Consider the following 20,999-nt stretch of genomic DNA (forward strand, 5'->3'; position numbering starts at 1 on the left):
GAACAACGCGCACGTTTTTGTTTTTTTTTTAATTCTTTTTTACGCGATCAGCTCACAAACAACAGACAATGCGCGTGGTGGAAGTTGCAGCAATCAGGAGGATATTCATCTCTGGTGGATGATGTGATGCAGCCAGCGGCTCGTCATCACATCTCATCCTTCGGAGCAAGAAGTGGACCGATGACTCAAAGAAGTGTGTGTGCACCATGATGAGAGGCGCAGCAGCAGAACTGTTGCTCGGTTACTTTCTGCTCAAAGTTCTGGCGTCGTGGTGCGACGCGGAGGGTGAGCCGCCGGGTCAGACAGGGTCCGACAGCTTTCTGACGGTGTCCCTTAATAACGACTCAAAGGATGGCGATCAGAACAACGGGAGTTATTCAGAGACCCCGCTCACAGAAGACGCGTGCCGCGGTTACTACGACGTGATGGGCCAGTGGGACCCTCCGTTCATCTGCACGACGGGGAGCTACCTGTTCTGCTGCGGAACCTGTGGATTCAGGTTCTGCTGCGCCTTCCACAGCTCTCGGCTGGACCAGACCAACTGCGGGAACTACGACACCCCGCCGTGGATGACCACGGGCGTGCCTGATCCCGCGCCCAATGTAGTGGAGACGGACATGGTGCCATCCGACGCGCTGAGCTCCAAGGATAAGTCCAACCTCATCGTGTATGTGGTGTGTGGGATCGTGGCCATGATGGCACTGGTCGGTATCTTCACTAAACTGGGCCTGGAGAAGACCCACCGCCCGCACAGACAGAACATGTCCAGGTACAGTGGTATGGTTTCTCCACACCTAGGGGTCTTCAACAGGGGGTCCTCAGAGTTACTACAGGGGAGGGGGGCCACCAAATCTTTGTGAGATAGGATTTTTTTTTTTTTTACATTAACCACTTGAACCCTATAGCATCCCTTTTCTGAGGGGAACATTGGTCGAAAATTGCAGATGTACAAGCTCACAAGCCTGGCGTTGTGAGCTTGTAGATCTACTATTTTTTGGCAAAGAGGTTTGGTGAGTGAAGGAGGGGAAAAAAGAGTAGACCAAGTACAAGTTTTGAAGGTTGCAATTGCATGCAAAGTAAGCTGTTTTGTTGTTCCCAAGTGTTTCAGACCAAGTACAAGTTTTGAAGGTTGCAATTGCATGCAAAGTAAGCTGTTTTGTTGTTCCCAAGTGTTTCCTAAATGGGTCAAGTCAAATTCTCTATCTCCAATTGAAGGCTCTGGTTGCATAGCCTACTTGTGAATATACTGTACACCTGCGAAAAAAAGAAGCTTTTTAAGAAAATTATTTGTGTAAATGGAACAGCCAAGACTAGAAGAGTAGACAGAAATCCTTGCTGACTCACTCGAAAAAACAGTGAGGTTTCTATTTTCCATAAGGCACTCAGATGGAGGAATTGAATTTAACATTGAGCATCTTGTTATTTTTAGGTATTCAAAATCACTGCACATGAATCTGGACCTCAGTCAACAACAGTTAGCCTACCTGTAGGCCTACTGTAGGCTACCTCTCCCCTGTGTTTCATTCTCTCACTGCTGTTGCTGCTATGACAGCACTTGTCTCTTCTTAACATGTATGACACCAGCTAACCATAAAATAGGGGGACAGGGTGTTTGTAGAGGGGTTGTGCTCTGTGCTATAAGGCTCTTGCACCTTCAGAAGATGGAACACAGTTACAGTCAGTCTGGATTGACCAGGCTGGTAAACACCTTCCTTTTGTAAGTTGCCTCCACATAGCTCATGAGAGAAAGAAAGATATCCGGACACATTATGAACATTTAAAAATCACTGGTTGGTTGTTTTGACACTTTTCAGAGCTGATGATGACATTTCTTCTTTACACTTTATTTGTTATGTTTTATTGTCAATACGGATGAAATTCACAAACAGATATGTCAAACTCATGGCGCTTTATAAGTGGGGGAGGTAGCGGGGGATCTAGGTGTTGGTGGGGGCTTGTCGTGAGATGGGTTTAGAAGTTTATCCTGTGTTTGACCAGGAGCCATGTAGAGGTTGTGGAGGACTGGTGTGCAGTGGTCTCAGGAGCAGGTACTGTACTGGTGAGCAGAGGTTTGTATTGAAGGTGGTGGTACCATACATGATACAGTTTGTTTTAAAAAACACAGGGCTTGCTTATACCTGCCGATGTGAGGGATGATGACGCCATTTCAGGGCCGAAAGAGGTAGGTGCTTCATTGGGGTCATCAGGTGAGCACCCTCCTTCTTTGGTGTTAAGTTGAATAGGCCCACCAGGCCACAACACCTCCAAAGGGCTCAACAGCAACATCTGGTGTCCCAGGTGTGCCCTTCTCCACTCTAACCCCTTCTACCCCTCGCTCAACTTGATGTCATCTCGTTCTTGGTGTTATTTCAGAGTCCAGATGTTGTCTCTCCTCTTAATCCAGAGACACTGACTTGCCCTTTCAGCCGCACCGGAGAGGGCTGTGATGGCTTGACGAGTTGACGTTGGGCCTGGCCTCGGATTCCCATGTCCTTAAGGAGCCTGGTAGCTGACTTGCCTACGAAGCCTCTACAGCCAACTTCCACTGGGCAGACCGTGGCTTGTCTTGCCGCCGACTTGGATGTGCTTCAGGTTTGCTGAGATGCGGTCTTCACCATACCATTGGCTGAGGTTCTGAGGGGATGGAACGACATCATATCGTGGCTCGTGAGCTAAATTCTTCCATGTCCCACAGTTGCTTCCAAGAGAACTTTCTCTTCTCAACTCCATCCCAACTCATCCACTGTCCTTATTTAATTTTCCTTGAGACAGCCGTTGCTCACATTACTGCCTACTCTTTCCGCTGCACCTCCTCGACCACGGGACCTCGTCGCTGAGATGGAGTCGCTTTATACAAGGACGGTTTGCTCTCTCCAAGACTAAGGCCTCTCCCTTGTAGCACGTGCCTGCCAAAGCATCCAAGGCTTTTGACTGGCTTCTCTGTCACCGTTGGTATGGGATCATCACCAAAGTGGAAGTGTTGGTCTGACAGCTTCCTTTTGACAACGGATATGCACCTGCTGATGCAGTTATCAAGCAAAACAATCAAGCCTATTAAACGTCATCAGTGTTAGTACAATCTTACTCTTTCAAATGTATCTACTGTTTACCCACAATGTATGTTGTAAATATTGGATTATTTAATTAAATGCATATACATTATTTAGCATAAGTAATCCTGACCACTGCAAACATATTAAGGAAAACCGCAACAATGTCTGAGAGAAGACTACATGAGGATGATTTGTGATCCACACATTATACTGCACAGCATACTGATTGCATAAGCCATTATTTATTCTTGAGGAGACACTGGAGAGGGACTTAGAGAGCCATAATTTGGCTGAGAAAACAGAAGTATCTTGCAGTATTTGGCAAGCATGAAAGATAAAGTTAATGTCAACAGGCCATAACAAAAGCAAATAATTAAAAATTATCTGTTGAAGAGAGCAGCCGCAGTATTAGGCTGTGTTATGACTAATTCATAACAAAAATGAAAATAAAACTCTGCCTATGATGATACATTGTATATTCTCTGACCAAATTGTGTTTGTTATAATCTGTAAATTGTTATATCTTTCAAGATCAGTCAAATTCTGTTTCCAATATCCATCCTAAATGTATACTAATACCATACATACACATACAGTATATAGTACTACTAATCTATGTAAGTAAGGCATACATTCTGGCAGTCTCTAGAGATTAGTTTTATATTTAGGTGGAATGAAAGTGGATTTATCTCTGAAAGGGGTGGGCCCGTGCTCATGTAGTTGATAAAATGTTGGTCACGGCCGGGTAGAGTTTTGTTGTAGCTGGGGGGATGATGACTGTTCGACAATGTCACCCCTTTATCCACACACTGGCTCCTAAAGGCTTTAATGAGGATTATGATATTAGACAATTGTTTGGGAATTAATACCATGTCATGTCTCTCGCTTACAGTAACACTGCCATTTTCTATGTTGTGTTACATAGGTTGTACAGTTTATATTGTGATTTTTTAATGTACCGTTTGTATATTTGTAGCCATTTGGTAATAGAATATATATATATAATAGAAGAACATAGCTTGTAGATCACTATTTGCTATTTGGCATACAATTAAGTATATAGGGTATATAGGGCGACTAACATTGCCATAATTAGATCCCCACATACTCACTAGTGGGGCTAACAATATAAAAAAAAATATTAGTGCCTGAATATGGCACTATGAATATGAATATTTTTTGTCTAAGGGTGGCGCTAGCGGCAAGGCCATGGGGTAACTAAAATAAGTAGGATTCATCCTCCACTCTCCCAATTAGATTATGAGATTGCAAAGTTAACCGTTTGGCAGTTCATAAACAGACTATTAAAATGACTTCAGGTCCAATCTACTTTTTGCATTTTTAAATAGTTATGGCTTGCCCGTCCTCACCTCCACATCCATGTTCTTCATCAGTGCCCCAAGACAGCTCCACAGCACATCTCAGCACACCTGCTTTTCGTGTCCAATCACCTCCTCTTTACTGTGCTTCTGGATCTCACACATACTAGCTGTAACGGCAAGCTCTGACCAACTTGGACCCAGCCAGCATGGAAGGCAACTTCACGCCCCCCACTCCGCTTCAGGCCCAGGGCAAGTTGCACATCCCTCCTGCAATGCTTTTGGAAGCATCTGAGGTCATCTCAAGAGTGCGACAGGCGCTCCGGAAGGTCCCGCCATCTTGCTACCCCGAACCCCTATGACGGCACATTCACCCTCTGCTGGAAGTTTATGCTGGAAGTTTATCATGCAGTGTGAGTATGTGTTAGACCTCCAGCCCAGCATGTACTCCACTTCCTCCGCCTGCATAGCTTACATAATCAAGCTGACCACTGGAAGGGCCCGTGGCGGTGGATCATGCGCAGCCTACACACAGGACTACAAGGCTTTTGTGAGTTCAGGACTCTGTTTGACCACCACACCCAGGGGCAGGATTCAGACAGCTCTCTCAGCTGTCCAGTTTGGTGGCGGATTATGCCACGAAGTTCTGCATCCTCGCAGCCTGTTTTAATTGGAACGAGCCGTGCACTGTACAGCACACCTGCCTCTGGTCTCCCATCTTTACACCTGCCCTTCATCTCAAATCACCACCAAACTCTACAAGAACCTGGTCTGCATGCTACTTGTGGCCAGAGCTTACCAGCGTGGTAAAGAAAACGCCAGCCTCCATAGCTTGTCAGTGTTTGTAGTGCTATCTAGTTTGTGTTAACTTTACTCGGTTACGTTGCCAGCCTGTTTAACTTCACACAGTTACAGCACCAGCCTGGTTGGTTCCCTCTGATCACTATCACTTATCCAGCTTCTCTCCTCTCATTCTCTCCAGTTTTACGGCCCAGTCATGGCAGCCAGCAGAGCCCTCGCCCCACTCCATGTCCTTACCCGCCAGTTTAGTTGCTCATCTTTTGTTAATAAATCCATCCCTTCGGGCTTGTTAGATGTTTAGCTATATATAACCAAGTGATCAGCAAGTTTCGGCCTGAATACCTATGGTAGATGCCGTCACAGGCCCACGATAATCCTGAGTCATTCCAGGGTAATATTGAGACATTTTTGTTATTGTGATATCACCATAATGTCAATCCCTATAGTATCTAATCTTTCTCTGAATAAATGTGAGCATTGACAAAGCAACTTACATGGCCATTATACACAAATTGTTTTTAAATTAAAGTATAAAGTCCTTTTAATGATTTGTTGTTCTGTATTAAACTGATCAGGAGAGCTTTCTTTGAATGAACTGTTTCTCCAGGGTTCTTGCCCAGGTGATGCGACATCCTGAACACTCTGATGACATCGGAATGCATAGGCAGCCCTATGAGACCATGCAAACCAGGGGATCAGTCAACAGTCTTCGTAAGTCTTATTTCATTGTAGTCATTATTAGGCTGTAACATATTGCAGTGTAATTTATAATGTAGCAGGATTATCACATCTGCAGCATAGTAATAGCAGTGATACACAAGACCAATTTGGGGCAGTGCAACACTGTCCATGGATTTGCCACACACAACTACCGTTCCTTTAATCACATACTGTAAGAATTTTGCATTGGATCATGAATGCATTTCATGGCAATTCCCTCATAGCTTTGCAGATATCTTGTGTGCAAGTAGACAATTTTGTCCTAATGGTGGCACTATAGAGGAAAGCATGGAGTCAAAATCAGTTGTTGCACAGCAGATTCCATGGTAATATAATAATAGTAAAGTAGCTAGTGGTGTTGGAGATATGTTTTTTGGGTGCGTTTGACCCACCGTCAGGGAATGGCAATTGCCACCCTCTAGTGTACACATTTAACCTCAAATTCAGTTATTTTATGCATATTTTCCCCAACTCTGAAATTCTTTTGCAGATTAATCTGCATCTCAATCCATGCCCGTCCATCTACATGTGACATGTGAAACATTGTATAGATGTGTTTCTTGTCTGCAACCACACATTTATTTATTAACAACTTTCAACCTAGTCTTTTCTCCCCTCCAAAATAGCAAAAATAGTGGATGTACAAGCTTGCTTTGTGTTGGAGTGAGTCTCGCTTTTCCTGAGATATGATCGATTATGTAATCTTCATTTTGACCTCTTCAGTGCAGGCAACTACTCATTCCCACCAAGTTACATTTAATCAATCTATACGTTTTCGATGTTGTCCCAAAAGTTAGTAATCTCTTCCAAACAGCCTCCTGTTTATTCTCAGCAAATTTAATGACTGTTTTGTTAACAGCACACATAATGGGGTGAAAACGTACAGAAACCCGGTTCAACTCCTCTGGCTGAGGTTGAGATCTACAGTATAAAAGTTTGTTCTATTTTCAAGAAGGACAACAATAAAATGTTTACAGACTTCTGCAAAGGAGAAGTGATAGGTGGTGTCACGAAGTGGTGTCGTGTTGACCTTTGTCAACACGACACATTTCTTTGCCTTTCCTGAATTAGCTGCTCTAGATGAGAGGAGGCCTGGAGAAAAAAAAAGCTGTTCTTGATAATCCTGGGGGCTGGTAAAGCAATTAGTCATGTCTTCAGCAATCACTTAACATACTGTGATAATTATCATCAGCAACTTAGCTAATGTTAATATAAGGGACTCAGAATCCACAATCTCTCATAATCTTAGCATTCCAACTCACCAGCAGATGGTACCAAAATAATTTGTTTCCAATGTTCTGACCTATAGTAATGTTTCAGTTTGATTTAAAATGAAAAGAAGGAATAGTTCACAATTATTATTATTTACTAATTTAAAAAAAACACACTTATTCTGAACCTCAGTAATTGAAATGGTTGGCATATTTTCTTTGGTTTGAGTAAGGATTCACCTCTATGGAATTAGCTACAGGTTGCTGCTTTTCCCATAGAATTATTGAATATGCATTCGATGGCATTCTGTGTGAATCTGCACATTTATATTAATGTTATGACTACACTGCATTTCATTAAACTCCACAGATGGAGTGTGCGATAGTGCATAACCTATTGTACCGTCATGGTACCATGGTAACTAGCATAGACTGTAAAAAAGGTAACTAGATAAATCTCCCATCGCAGGAGAGCAGTGGGTGTCAGGGATACAGGAGATAAGCATACATGTTGGCCATTGGGGAAGTAATGCTCTGGTCAGATAACATGGACATTTATATCTGGAACTGTATAATGTCAGGGTGCAATTGAATGTTAAAAACATTAACATTAACAATAACATAACAGTTATGAACAATTTGTGTTTACCTTTTAGTTTATTCATGTTCATAAACATACAGTAGTTGGTATTTTTGCGGGTTTCATTTTGATTTAGATTGTGATTATTTAGATTTTGTTATTCCAAGTACTGGTGGAGTATAGTTTTTACTATTGACACTGTATGTTGTAATGATGATAGTAGTGGCCTATAGCAGATGTTGGCTGCAAATTATTATAATGTCTGATTTAACCTGCTTGGAATATCAGATGGGTCAGGTTTACCACATTAGATTGAAGAACTGCTATCTAACCTCTAGCCAAATTGTGCCGCATTCATCATGTTTGTTTACCATGGAATATCCTGTAAAACCACAGTGACCCAATCTTAACCCTAACCTGAACAAAGTGTATTTTTTGTGTGAACATTAATTCAACTGCCCGTCAGCCTTTTACTGAGTACTGCTGTACCTTTTGTTCTCGCTTTTGGCCCTGCTACTTTTATTCGATAAACAAAACTGAATGAACACGCTGTACCTTTATATAACCAATCTACAAGCACATTAATGAGGACAAATTGGGCCAATGCATGGGTGGAGGATTGGGCATGCTTTAACAAATCCTTTTGTGTCTTTTGTTGGGTTTAAATGGGTTTAATGGTATTATCACAGGACAGTAGAAATAGCATTTTGAAGCTAAATGCATTCCATTATGTTTGAATGTGTTGCAACATATTTAAGCCCACATTACCTAACGTACCCAATGACATCACAATACATTTGACACAAACTAGGCTGTGTGGAGTCGTACCGTTCAGTAGCTAATGTCACAAAGGCACAAGATGAACCACTTCCAGTAACTTTAGGTAACGCTTACCACTGTTGAGTGGAGTCATTCAGGTCTTTTCCCCTAAGCTTACAATGTGTCAATCTGAATCTATTTTCTGAGAAAGTTTTCCCCAGAAATAAGGATGCTGGGGTAGTGGTAAAGTTAGTGGGATGTGAGGGAATTAATTCCCTTGTTCCACAAGGTTAGTTCCAGAACACATTATTATTTATCCTCTCTGCTTAACAGCTACAGAAATGGCAGTATTGGGGAATGGATTAACAAGAGTCAGTTAATTTGAGTCACCTCTGTCCTGTTTGCCCCAACCAATCCCTGTGTTGATAGTCTTTGAGGTTCATCTGTGTCAGCTCCCTGTGAATTCTGTATATGCCTGTTTGTTTCTGTGAGTGCTTGTTGGATCATCTGTTTTATTTAACCTGTGTCTGTTGTCAGTTCTGCCACCATGTGTTTTGTATAGACTGGAGAAATTGAACTTTTTTGTTCACATCAAGTTGGGCTCAGTTTTCCTGCATTTATGTCAAAACACCTGAGCCCTGTGTCTGTTCTCTTTTGCCAGTCATGTCAAAATAAGTGTAACCAAGCCAGAACCATGATGGATAGAGGTAGTCATGCCTGCCAGTGTATGAAATAAGTTGAGCCCTTGTTCTGACATGTTGCCTGTCACAGAGAACATGAAACTGTCGGTTCTGTTCAAGACGCCAGCTGGTGTCCTGGGCTACACTGCCTACCATTACTCTCATATCCCTGTCCTTGTGGCCCGCTTGTGTGTTCAAAGGGCAAAGTGTGGCCTGCTTTTACTCTAGGCAGGCAGCCAAAGAGATCAAAGTCACCTCTCACTGCTACAGTAGCTCTCCAGTGGTGTATGATGTCCCGCTTCCTCACTGACTGAAAGACATGTATTTCAATAAGGTTGATTATCACAGTAATTCAATTCAATTCAAACTCTATTCCAGACACTCAGGGGGTCCATAGAATAACAGAGGAATCGCAACCAGATGTACAGTTAAAGTTTGGTTTCATGTTGTCCAGCTGCCACATTCACCCACATGAATCAGTACGCATTCGTAACGTATTACTCCTCCAAAGCGCCGATTAGGAACTGAAGATAGTGATATCTGAGAGAAGTGCTGGCTGTTGGTTGGTTTGGCTACTCGTTATTTTGTAACCGCATAGATCTGTGGCTCTGTTTTAAAACAAAAGTTACTTTTTTTCCACTGGTATAGTTGCAGCACTGACGTCCGCATTCATGCTTGCAGCAATCATGCAATCTTTTGGACCTGGTGCCTTTATTCCTCCATGACAACATCTGCCGTTCTGCTGCCACCATTAACTTCAGGGCTCCTGACCAGGATGGGCAAGTGTCAAAGTGGCTGCCGATATGGCAAACCCTGTTTCCTTTATCAGATCCCTACCACAAATAGTCAGGGGATATTAAAAAAATCTTGGAATAAATTCCTTACCAAAAAAAATCTTCACCAATGTGTTTGTAAAGGTGTCTAGTAACACATCTCACAAAGACTGAAATGCAGTTTCCCTAGGAGAATTTGTGACAGCTCCTGAAAGTTGGGGTACCCACCATAACCTTATATGCGGGGGGGAAAAAAATCAAAATTTAATTCTGTTTTAAGTAGCATGTGAGGGGTCAAACTAGGGTGTTTTTATGATTCTGAATCCATTGCAAGCATTTGTTTTGCACCAAAACCACTCCTTGGGCTAAAAACGGCCATAGCCATCCTTTTCCAGGTATACTTTTTGTGTAAAAAGCCCATTGAGATTGGGCCGTTTTTAGCCCAAGGAGTGGTTTTGGTGCAAAACAAATGCTTGCAATGGATTCAGAATCATAAAAACACCCTGGTTTGACCCCTCACATGCTACTTACAACAGAATTAAATTTAGATTATTTTCCCCGCATAAGGTTATGGTGGGTACCCCAACTTTCAGGAGCTGTCACAAATTCTCCTAGGGAAACTGCATTTCAGTCTTTGTGAGATGTGTTACTAGACACCTTTACAAACACATTGGTGAAGATTTTTTTGGGTAAGGAATTTATTCCAAGATTGGAAAATGTTCTGCTAATATCCCCTGACTAAAAGGCCATGCTCCCTGGAACATTTGGGAAGAGGTGACATGTGGACAATTGGAGATACAGAGGGACATTGTGTTTTTTTTTGGCAGAGTGAGCTAGTTTTCTCCACTCTGATACTCCTCTAGCATTGTCAAGTCTTCTTTGAATCCGTGTTTTTGACAGTACTTCACAACTTCACCACAGGGTGGTCCTGTGTCTGTTCTCTTTTGCCAGTTAAGTGTAACCATGCCAGAGCCATGATGGATATAGGTAGTGATGCCTGCCAGTGTATGACATAGTTGAGCCCTTGTTCTGACTTGTTGCCTGTCAAAAAGAACATTCAAGACACCAGCTATGGTGTCCTGGGCTACACTGCCAACCATTACTCTCATATCCCTGTCCTGGTGGCCCGTTTGTGTGTACAAAGGGCAATTTTGGAAGTGTGGCCTGCTTTTACTCCAGGCAGGCAGCCAAAGATCAAAGTCACCTCTCACTGCAGCTCTCCAGTGGTGTATGATGTTCCACTTCCTCACTGACTGAAATACATGTATTTCAATAAGGTTCACGTATAAACATGAGCCACGTGTGTAAAACTCATGAACGTGCACTGCGCAGTGCACGAGCAGACGGGCACGGGCATGGAGCTCACCGAAGCTTCATTCACTGCTAATTCCTGCAAAGCCATGCCTTTTCAGATAAAAAACTCAAATATATAGAGTCTCACGTCACTAGCGCGACTGAGCAGGGACACAGAGAATCTCGGGTAATGTTATTTGTGTCCAAAGTGGCCGCTGATATCCAACATTACATAGTGCCGGTTTAATCCTCATTAGGAACCGAAGCTACAGTGAGAAGTGCTGGCTGTTGGCTGGTGTGGCTACTTGCTTATTTTATGTTCAACAAACTAAATTTGCAGGGTACTAGAACAGGATAATAATAGGTCAAGAAAACACACCGTAAAATACTAATGGAGATGGATATGTGTATGAGCCCTAATGATGGAGCACATATTTAGCAGGTGGTTCCACTGTTGTATGTGATTTGAAAGCATTGAGGAGAGCTTTGAAGCGAAAACATCACCATTAATATAAAGTAGGCTGCCTGTAAATAGGAGCAGCCTTCTCCTTGTACCATTTATTTCAGGGCATTCAGCTCAGCTCCCAAAATACTCGTGTAAATGTTTTATGAGTTCCAGGGAGGTATCCATGGCTGGAGTGTTAACTCGCTTATTTTCTGCCTTAAAGTCTTTAACCTTACGAGTCCCCACAAATGGCCTACTTTCTTCCATTGGGTCACATAGAAAAGTTCTGACTTTGACCACAAAACAACACCGCATGAGAGTTTTCACAAAGTCAGTAAAACGACGAATTGGCTCCTCAGTTTTAATTATATTGCACAATATATTGTGCACTCCAGGTAAATTAACTACTGTATATATACAATCTTTCTGGGATTCTGAAACTCATAGCAGTTTAGACATCCTAAGAACAACAAAGTATGCCACGTGTAAATATATATATTTTTCACATATTATGCAATCAATCTTCATCATATTATACAGTACATGAAGCTTAAGAGAGTTAAGAATTACTTTGAAAGGGTCAGGGTCACTGTCACTGCCACTTGCCGTACAACAATCTCGGAGTATGTGCAAGAGATCATAGAGAAGTGTGTTTGTTTTCAATGTTCATTGAATAAAATTGACTCTGTGTGCTAGGGGCTTAAGAGTCTAAAAGCCCCACTAGCAATCCCTGGCAATGCAAAGTGGTGTGAGCTTGTAGATAGCCTATTTTCAGTGAGTGAAGTATAAATCAGGCTTCAGTGTACAAGTTTCCTTGTCTTCTTTTTGCTGTTCAGACGTGATAAAAAAAACAATCTTTTCAATCTGGATAGGCCAAAATTGCCAGTCTGAACAGAGAGTCTTTGTATGTTTCATTGTCTGAGGAAGAAAACGTCACCTTTAGTATTAATATAAAAATCGGAAAGTATTCTCCTGTCCAGCAACTAGTATTTTATTGTTTGGATGTGTGTGCCTTTGTAAACCTTTGCATTCAGCCAAAGGGGACAACAACCCCAGATAGTAACTACACAACACTAGCCAATGCACAAGCAGCCAGCAGCAGATCAACATGGGAACATGTTGAAAGTGAATGGATACACTACTTGTCATCTCCATGTGCACACGTGGGGTGGCTGTGCAATGATTAAAATATTTAAAATGAAGCATTCCGTATATCTAAATTATGTTCCAATAGCAACCTGTTGAACAGTCATCGGTATATTCAAATATTTGGGGACAGCTTTATGTTACAGTTCAGAACTCAAATACATTTTTGTTCAACGTAGCTTAACTTTTGTGGCCCATCAAAACTAGACCAGTTGCATTGGTAGAAAGAGTAGGTGACCTACAAAGGCTCAATATAGGACACAAAGAGCTGAAAATAACAAGGCAAAATGAATAGTGATGAAGCTAAAAAAAGAAAGAAAAAAAGCTGAACAACTAATAACACTAAACACAGAAAGATTGTGAATGAGCGTGATTGTGCTATTGAAGGAATAATACACAATACAACTTGATTTACCCATGACTCAGCACAAGTACTGTGTTGTTTTGGAGAAGGTCGGCAGACCAACCTGAGCCAGGATCAGTCAACTGCAAACTGTGGTCACTCAGTTATGGACAGGAGATTAGATTCTTATCTCATTTTCATCTTTACATCCTGTTGGAATATCACGGCGGCCACGACGGCCATGGCCGTCATTTCCCCTCTCTTTGGCCGTGTGTCCCTCAAAAAATCACATGCCCTTCACCACTTAAGCTCTACTCAGAAATCTTTGAAAATAGACAATCTACAAGCTCACAGCGCGTGACTGTTCTTAGTACAATCAGTACTGCTGTATGGGTCCAAGACATGGACGTTCACAGTACAGCAAGAAAAGGCCCTGGAATGCTACAAATGGCACTTGATGTGTAACAAGGGTTACAACCTCTACGGAGGCCTCCCGCAGGGCCACGTAAAAGTTCAGAGAGACAGACGGATAAGGCTGGCAGGGCACTGTGTCAGGCACCCGGAACTGGTAGCGAGCAAACTGACACTGTGGGAGCCAACCAAAGGCAGGGTTATACTTTTTGGGACTTAATGGACAAATGTATGCACAGCTAGGAGGGGAAAGAGGCACACAACCTACAGTATGTATAGACACACTGCAGCGTGACAGCAGAGTTAGCAACACAATCCCTGATGCTGTCCTCCACTCCCTGGGAGTGGAGGGCGGCAATCAATGAGTCCTGAGTTGGTCTTGGCTATTCCGTGCTCTTGCGTCGCATCATCGCAATATATTCTTATCTTTCTGACTAGTGCCTACAATATAGAATATTGGATGTACAGTATTACAGTTGTATAACTTTAACTACCAAATAGCCTAAAAGGTCAAAATAGACAAAATTGCCTGCAGAAAAAATATTTTCTCACAGACTGCAAAGTCTTACAGGCCAGTTGAAAGGGATTCTAATCATTATTCTAATTGATTGGAATGAGTGGTTAGCTGTGAATTAATTTCAATTAGATGTTCAACGACCTATAAAATGCAAGAGCTCAAACGTTGGCATTGCTATAACAACCAAGTCCTTGAGGAGAAAAACGTTGGCCCGGCATCAAATGTTTGCTACCTTGATTAACCTTTCATTTGGTTTGCCATGAACTTCATGCCATAGAGACATGCTTTAGTCTGTAGCTTTGTGATGTAGCGCTAGAACTGCTGCAGCTGTCTGGTGCATCTTTTCATGAGACAACAGAGCGTTTCATGCTTCTTTCCAAAGTAATTAGCACAGCAAACTTTTTCCATTACCTGTGGGAAATAAGGTCCTAATTAGCCCATATTCTACATTAATATTTTTTTTCATCATACGCATTCTAGACAAGAAACGGTACTCTCCCAAACTAATTTAATGGACAGTACAGTAATAATAATAATAATAATAATTATATATATATATGTGCTACAGGTGCTACAGAACACAACAACAACTACACTATAGCACCTCAACCATCCCACACAACCGCTGAAGAACCACCAATTTTGTGTGTGTGTGTGTGTGTGTGTGTGTGTGTGTGTGTGTGTGTGTGTGTGTGTGTGTGTGCGTGTGCGTGTGCGTGTGCGTGTGTGAGTGTGCCTGTGCATGCGCACGCAGTGCTCTCTGGGGAAATGGTATTCCTCACCCTGACAGTAAAGCTCAATACATGCTCCTTCTGACGTCAGAAAAAGAACGTCAGTTTCGGACAGGCTGTCCGAACCCGGGCAAACTACTTTGGACAGTCAGGACATGTGGGAGTGCAGGAGTGTCCGAACAAAAGCCCAGCAGAGGTTCGGAATGACGTAAAAATTTAGTTATCACCTCCCTTTCTGAAGAAAAAATAAACGTGGGTAGGAGCATGTCTTGCGCTTTAGTTTTTGTGTTTCACAACAACTTGTCCTCCATTTCAGTGGGCAGCCCGATGAACAATGCCAGTCCAAGATCATCCTCGATACCACAGCCATACCCCACCTTGGGAGAGATCACTAGCCCCTATGAGCTAGAGCCTATCAAGGATGTCAACAAGTATACCTCGCTCAAGGCTGTAGGTAAGAGGTTTCTTTTTTTTTCTTTTGCAAATCGTCATGGAGTCTTTTACTACTGGTTTTGTCATGTATATATAATATGTATCTAAATAATATTAATTATGAATCGTGAGGGTCCATTTTTGCACTTTACTCTTTCATTTACCATTTAAAACCTGGTATTTTGGGAATGTCATTCTAGGTGTTCAAAATAGTGGATGTACCAGCTCACAATGTGTCGTGACTGGTGTTGTGACACGTTGTGAGGTTGCAGATCCCTGCATGACACTACCGTATGACGAAGTATAAAATAGGGCTTAAGTGGTTTATGCTGCTGTGTAATGTATCTTCGATGACTTCTACTGCAGTTGTGTGCAGTGTGTTTACACCTTAAGATGCAGTTTTCCTTGTCCAGATAACCTACCTATATCCTCGTACACACTGCAATTTAACATCAGCTGTAATTGGGAACACTTGGACCGAAAATGGAAAAATCCCCGTGAACAATTGGGTAGGCATATTTGAGGAAAAGTACTTCATGTGTTGTTTCTATAAGATTTGTATGTGCTGAATCCATTTCTGCTGTAGGACAAGCTGCAAAAGTCACTGTCTAGTCCTAAACATTCTAAGTCCATGTTTGTGATTAGGTAAATAACAGTATGGCTACATTCCTTTCTTCCAGTCATCTTAGAAAGATGATCTTATATAGAAAGTTGACATTAAAGTCCTCTTCATTGGCATAATTTGCATGAATTTCTTTTTATACAAAAGCTTCCAGCATCATATATGTTCGCTGCTTGCCTTCAGTACACCTGGCACGCCTTCCCACTGGCTGTTTGGACTGTTGGTGGATTTGTGATCCACATAGTTGAATGAAAATCAGCCAAGTAGTTTTCCTGCTCACAGACAGACAGACAGACAGACAGACAGACAGACAGACAGACAGACAGACAGACAGACAGACAGACAGACAGACAGACAGACAGACAGACAGACAGATAGATACAAACAAACAAATGGCACCGAAAACATAACCTCCTTAGCAGAGGAATTATAAAAAACTTATTTCAATGGCATGTGGTGGATTCTTATTTTGGACACATTGAAATGTCAAAAAATGCAGTATGCCAACTTTTCCTCAAAAATGCCTGCAGGGTGACAATAATTTCTACGTTACAGTCATGACTAATAGTATACAGTATATGGGGGGGGGGGGGGAGTAATCAGGGCTTTACTATAATTATTATCAAGGGATGAAACCTTCAAGGTATGATGAGAACATTGGAATAATTGTATCTACAGATTAGTTTGACATCTGTTCAAGAACACAGGGACAGGTAACTGTGTTTATAGAAGAAATAATCCTAAAGAGTGGAAGATTCCTGTAATCATAGTATAATTAAATGCGGGTTAATTAACACTAATTTTCATCTCTGGTTTCAACTGGAGGAAAATGCATAATGTACCGGTGAAATGTTCTGCTGACTGTAATTACTATTTACCTTCATCTCCATTCCTTCTCTTTTTAACACTCATGTGATGAGACACAGTGTGTGTTTGACACTAATCAACATACCGTGTTCAAATTTAACTCAAGTCTTTAAAGGTAGGGTAAGTGATATTTTTGGGTTAAAACAAAAAGTATTTTGTTAAAAGGTTAAAGCACTATATTCTGATAGTAATCATTGCTATAGAGTGTTTGTTCAGTAACAGGAGTCTCCCCGTCTCTCCAGCTCTTTAATAAACAGAAAATACATTTTCTGGTAGGTGTCAAAATCTCAGCCAATCAGGAGAAAGTACCCATTTTTAAGCTTCAATTTTATAGTGTTCCAGTTCCAATTTTGCCTGCTCATTTCTTAGTGTCATCACTTCCAATTTCACTTGTTTTATCTATATCCTGATTGAGTTCTCTATCCTGATTGGATAAAATTGGAAATGAAACTGAAACTGAAACGAAAATGCATTTTCTGTTTTATAAAGAGCTGGAGAGACATGGAGACTCTTTATATGGACAGGACACTCTATAGTAACGAGCACTATCAGAACATAGACCCATTTTGCAATTATTTGAATAATTGCAAATCACTTACCCTACCTTTAACTCATCTCTCTCATAATTTTTCAGTGACATTTTGTAGATTCAGTCCATCAATGTTAATTAAGTTTCTTGTTCCTTCAAGACAATTTGGGCCTCATTCACTAAGCTTGTTTACGTCCATATTTTGTACATATCGGTATTTACGCAAATTCCGTTAAGAGTCTGATTCATCAATCTTTTTTTGTCCGTGTCATTAGAATGCCTTATTCTTCATGCAAAATCAATTACAATAGTGCCAACCGTTGCAGATTTGCTATTTTCACAAACTTCTTAAACGTTTTTTATTATTTACGTATGGTTTATTTATGAAACACTTTCGACAAATGTTATTGTTTCTAATTGATGATAGTTTTTTTGTACTTTTTAAAATCTTTTGAAATAATATATATATATTTCTTTTTCCTTTAATGTAGGAAACAAAAAAAGGGGGAATATTTACTTGCAACCCATAAAAATTGGTCCGCGATCCAAACAGGGGTCCCGGCCCACTGTTTGTGTCAAAAGGGCGAAAGACTAATGTAAGACAGCTCAGACTGAGTTGAAAGTGCGTGGACATTTACACCCTCATGAGTTGCAGGTTTCGGGGTACAGTAGGTTGTGACATTAATGTGTATTTTGGGTGTTTTAATGTAATGTGAACTTGTGCCACCGTATTATATTGGCTAGTAACAGTACATCCCATAAGCCAGAGGGACAGGAGTAATTGGCTAGTTAGTTGATCCTAAAACGGACGGACAGACAGGCACCTGATTGGCTAGTGCCGGTCCATAGCTTCGCTGAACGTGTATCCCATAGCCTGGAGGGAGATTTAAAAAGAAAAACAGAAAGGTGAGTGTAAAATGGTAATGGTATCGAATCCACCGCGGTGCATCCGGCTTTGTCGATCGTCTATTATACAAACACTTGTATTGGCCCGTGTTGGAGGAGGGAAGCTGGGCGGGGAGGGTGATATTTGTCACTGCATGTACTCCTATGGGCTGGGGCGGCACCTGTCAGCAGGGAGTGTTGGGCGGGAGGAGTTGGACAGAGTCTCTACCTCCACCCAGTGGGGGCTCCTCACCGGCAGGTACGTAAGTCAGTAGGATGAAACAGCAGTGACAACACACAGACACGTGTGTGGGGAGGAATTAATTGGCATGACGACTACATTTGGGAGAAAAATTATAATATTAACCAACCTCCTGATATTATGAGGTGGGTTATGGGCATCATCATAATCATCATCCTAGAAGTGCCCTCGAGGTCTGAGACACACGCTGCTTCCACTGGTTTCTGTTGCTCATTGTCACACGTTCATTTACAGTCAGCCTGTGACCTCAGTCATCTAAGAACGTCCTCATCGTCTATATGTCATAGACGATCGTCTATGTCTGACATATCATGACGTATGACTGCAGTCACTGCAAATGTGTGCAAGTTTCAGTCCTTTCAGTGGACGTACGTCTGTGGCCTACTGGCAGCGTGCATACTGTACAAGGTTTGGCGCTGATCTGACCAGTGGTTTGTGAGATTAACGCACACGCACGCACGCACGCACGCGCACACACACACACACACACACACACCCCCACACACACACACACACACACACACACACACACACACACACACACACACACACACACACACACACACACACACACACACACACACACACACACACACACGCAAACCCTGTCGCAGATGGCTAGCCAAATGACGGGGCACACCGTCAAAACGCATCATACAGCTTCGTACAAGCAACATTGTGGCTTATAAAGGAATGATGTTCCAAAAATACTAACATACCGTTGGGCGAATATACATCTTGATATTTGTATTGCATTGTAGTGAACCCATGTGTGTGTGCGTGTGTGTGTGCGTGTGTGCGTATGTGTGTGTGTGCGTGCGTGCGTCTGTGTGTGCGTGTGTTTTGCAGCCGAGAGAGCCAATGAGAATTTCTACACCAGCCGACGGCACACGGTAGACATAACAGCCATGAGCAGTCTCCCGATGAAACCGGTGGACGTGGAGCCAGAACCCAGCAACCCCTACAGCTCGCCCAAAAGGCTCGCACAGAAGCAGAACGGACGCAGGCACAAGGGCACGAGGAGAAACACCACCGCCACCTACGGCCTCACTCTGAGCCCCAACGCAGCAGCCCACCCGGGGATGCTGAAGGGCTGGGCGGGCGAAGACGCGACGGGGCAATGGCAGACATACGTCTCCCACAGCGCCTCATCAATGAACATCAATGAGCTTTTTGCCACTCGGTCCTCATCAATGAACATCAATGAGCTTCATGCCACTCGGTCCTCATCAATGAACATCAATGAGCTCCATGCCACTCGGTCCTCATCAATGAACATCAATGAGCTTCATGCTACTCGGTACATGCCAGCGCAGGCCTACTTTGTCACCAACAGCAAAACAGAAGTGACTGTCTGAGGACAGACCAGATTGAGAGAGAATTTAGTGGAATTAGAGGGAGAGAGAGAGAGAGAGAGAGAGAGAGAAAGCAGAAGCCTGTGTTTAAGGGAATAAGAGTGCCGATAGCTCTAGACTGGGGCGTTTTTGTAGTGAATCACAATGGCCTGTAACATGTGACGGTGTGCATGTATTCAGTGCACTCCCTCTAGACACTCCTACAAACAATGGTTGAGACAGTGCTACATCCATCCATTAGTCTCTCGAGACTGTTGGCTCTTACGATTTTCAAATGAGAAACGATGAAGATTATTAGAAAAATTATCAACTGTAAATACAATTAGTCGAAGCCTTTCTATATTGCTGCTTGGCAGAAATGGACGTTCAAAAACATGATTTAAAGATATTTCAAAATAGATGTTTGTGGACAAAAATGACAAACAGGCGGGGCGCAGTTACAGACTCTGTAGCTTTCGAAGATTGTGGAAGAGTTGAGAGACTATCCATTCATGGTCTTGCACGGTGGTTCTCAACCTGTGGGTCGGGACCCCCACGGGGGTCCCCACAGTAGAGTCCTGCAGGCCCGCCAGAGCCCGCCCACGGCCCGGCCCGCCAAAACGGGCCGGTCTTGGGCTGATTCTGTATTTGACACACGGGCCCAGGGCCGGGCTCGGGCTGAATACCACGGGCCAGGCCCGGGCTCGGACTGATTCTGTATTTGACAAACGGGCCCAGGGCCGGGCTCGGGCTCACAGAACATTTTGCGCAGATAATTGATAATTGAACATGATCGGCCGCTCGCGAAACCCCGGTATAGTCATCATGGTTGTGCGAGTCTCACTGCGCTGCCTGCAGCACAGCACGCTGCTAGTCACGTGACAACAACACCGGCACTAGAGTCCTGCAGGCCCGCCAGAGCCAGAGCCCGCCCACGGCCCGGCCCGGCCCGCCAAAACGGGCCGGGCTTGGACTGATTCTGTATTTGACACACGGGCTGAATACCACGGGCCAGGGCCGGGCTCGGACTGTAAAATTGCGCCACCTATCGGGCCAGGGGCCGGGCCGGGCTGAATACCATGGGCCAGGGCCGGGCTTGGGCCCACATTCTCGGCCCGTGCAGGGCTCTACCCCACAGGAGGTTGGGGGGGTCCCCAGGCCAGATGACAGTAAAGTGACAATTTAAGGACCTTTAAGACCTTTTTAATACCTCAAATAAAAAATAAAAAGAATGAAGCTAAATTGTCAAACGATATAAAAAAGAGGCAAAGATTGTGGAAAATAGC

At 43.0% G+C, this 20,999-nt stretch overlaps 1 protein-coding gene across 1 annotated transcript; it reads left to right on the forward strand.

Moving 5' to 3' along the window:
* Nucleotides 1-206: 206 nt before the first annotated feature.
* On the forward strand, nucleotides 207-19,737 carry shisa9b (shisa family member 9b; the record flags this gene model as incomplete). The annotated part of the gene is made up of 4 exons (XM_080448183.1): nucleotides 207-769; nucleotides 1,999-2,048; nucleotides 15,099-15,236; nucleotides 19,229-19,737. The coding sequence occupies 4 exons, from the start codon at nucleotides 207-209 to the stop codon at nucleotides 19,735-19,737; spliced, it is 1,260 nt and encodes a 419-aa protein (XP_080304309.1).
* Nucleotides 19,738-20,999: the final 1,262 nt, after the last annotated feature.

The sequence above is a fragment of the Gymnoscopelus braueri genome, assembly GCF_963280865.1.
Source record: "Gymnoscopelus braueri genome assembly, chromosome: 13".
Classification (NCBI taxonomy): domain Eukaryota; kingdom Metazoa; phylum Chordata; class Actinopteri; order Myctophiformes; family Myctophidae; genus Gymnoscopelus; species Gymnoscopelus braueri.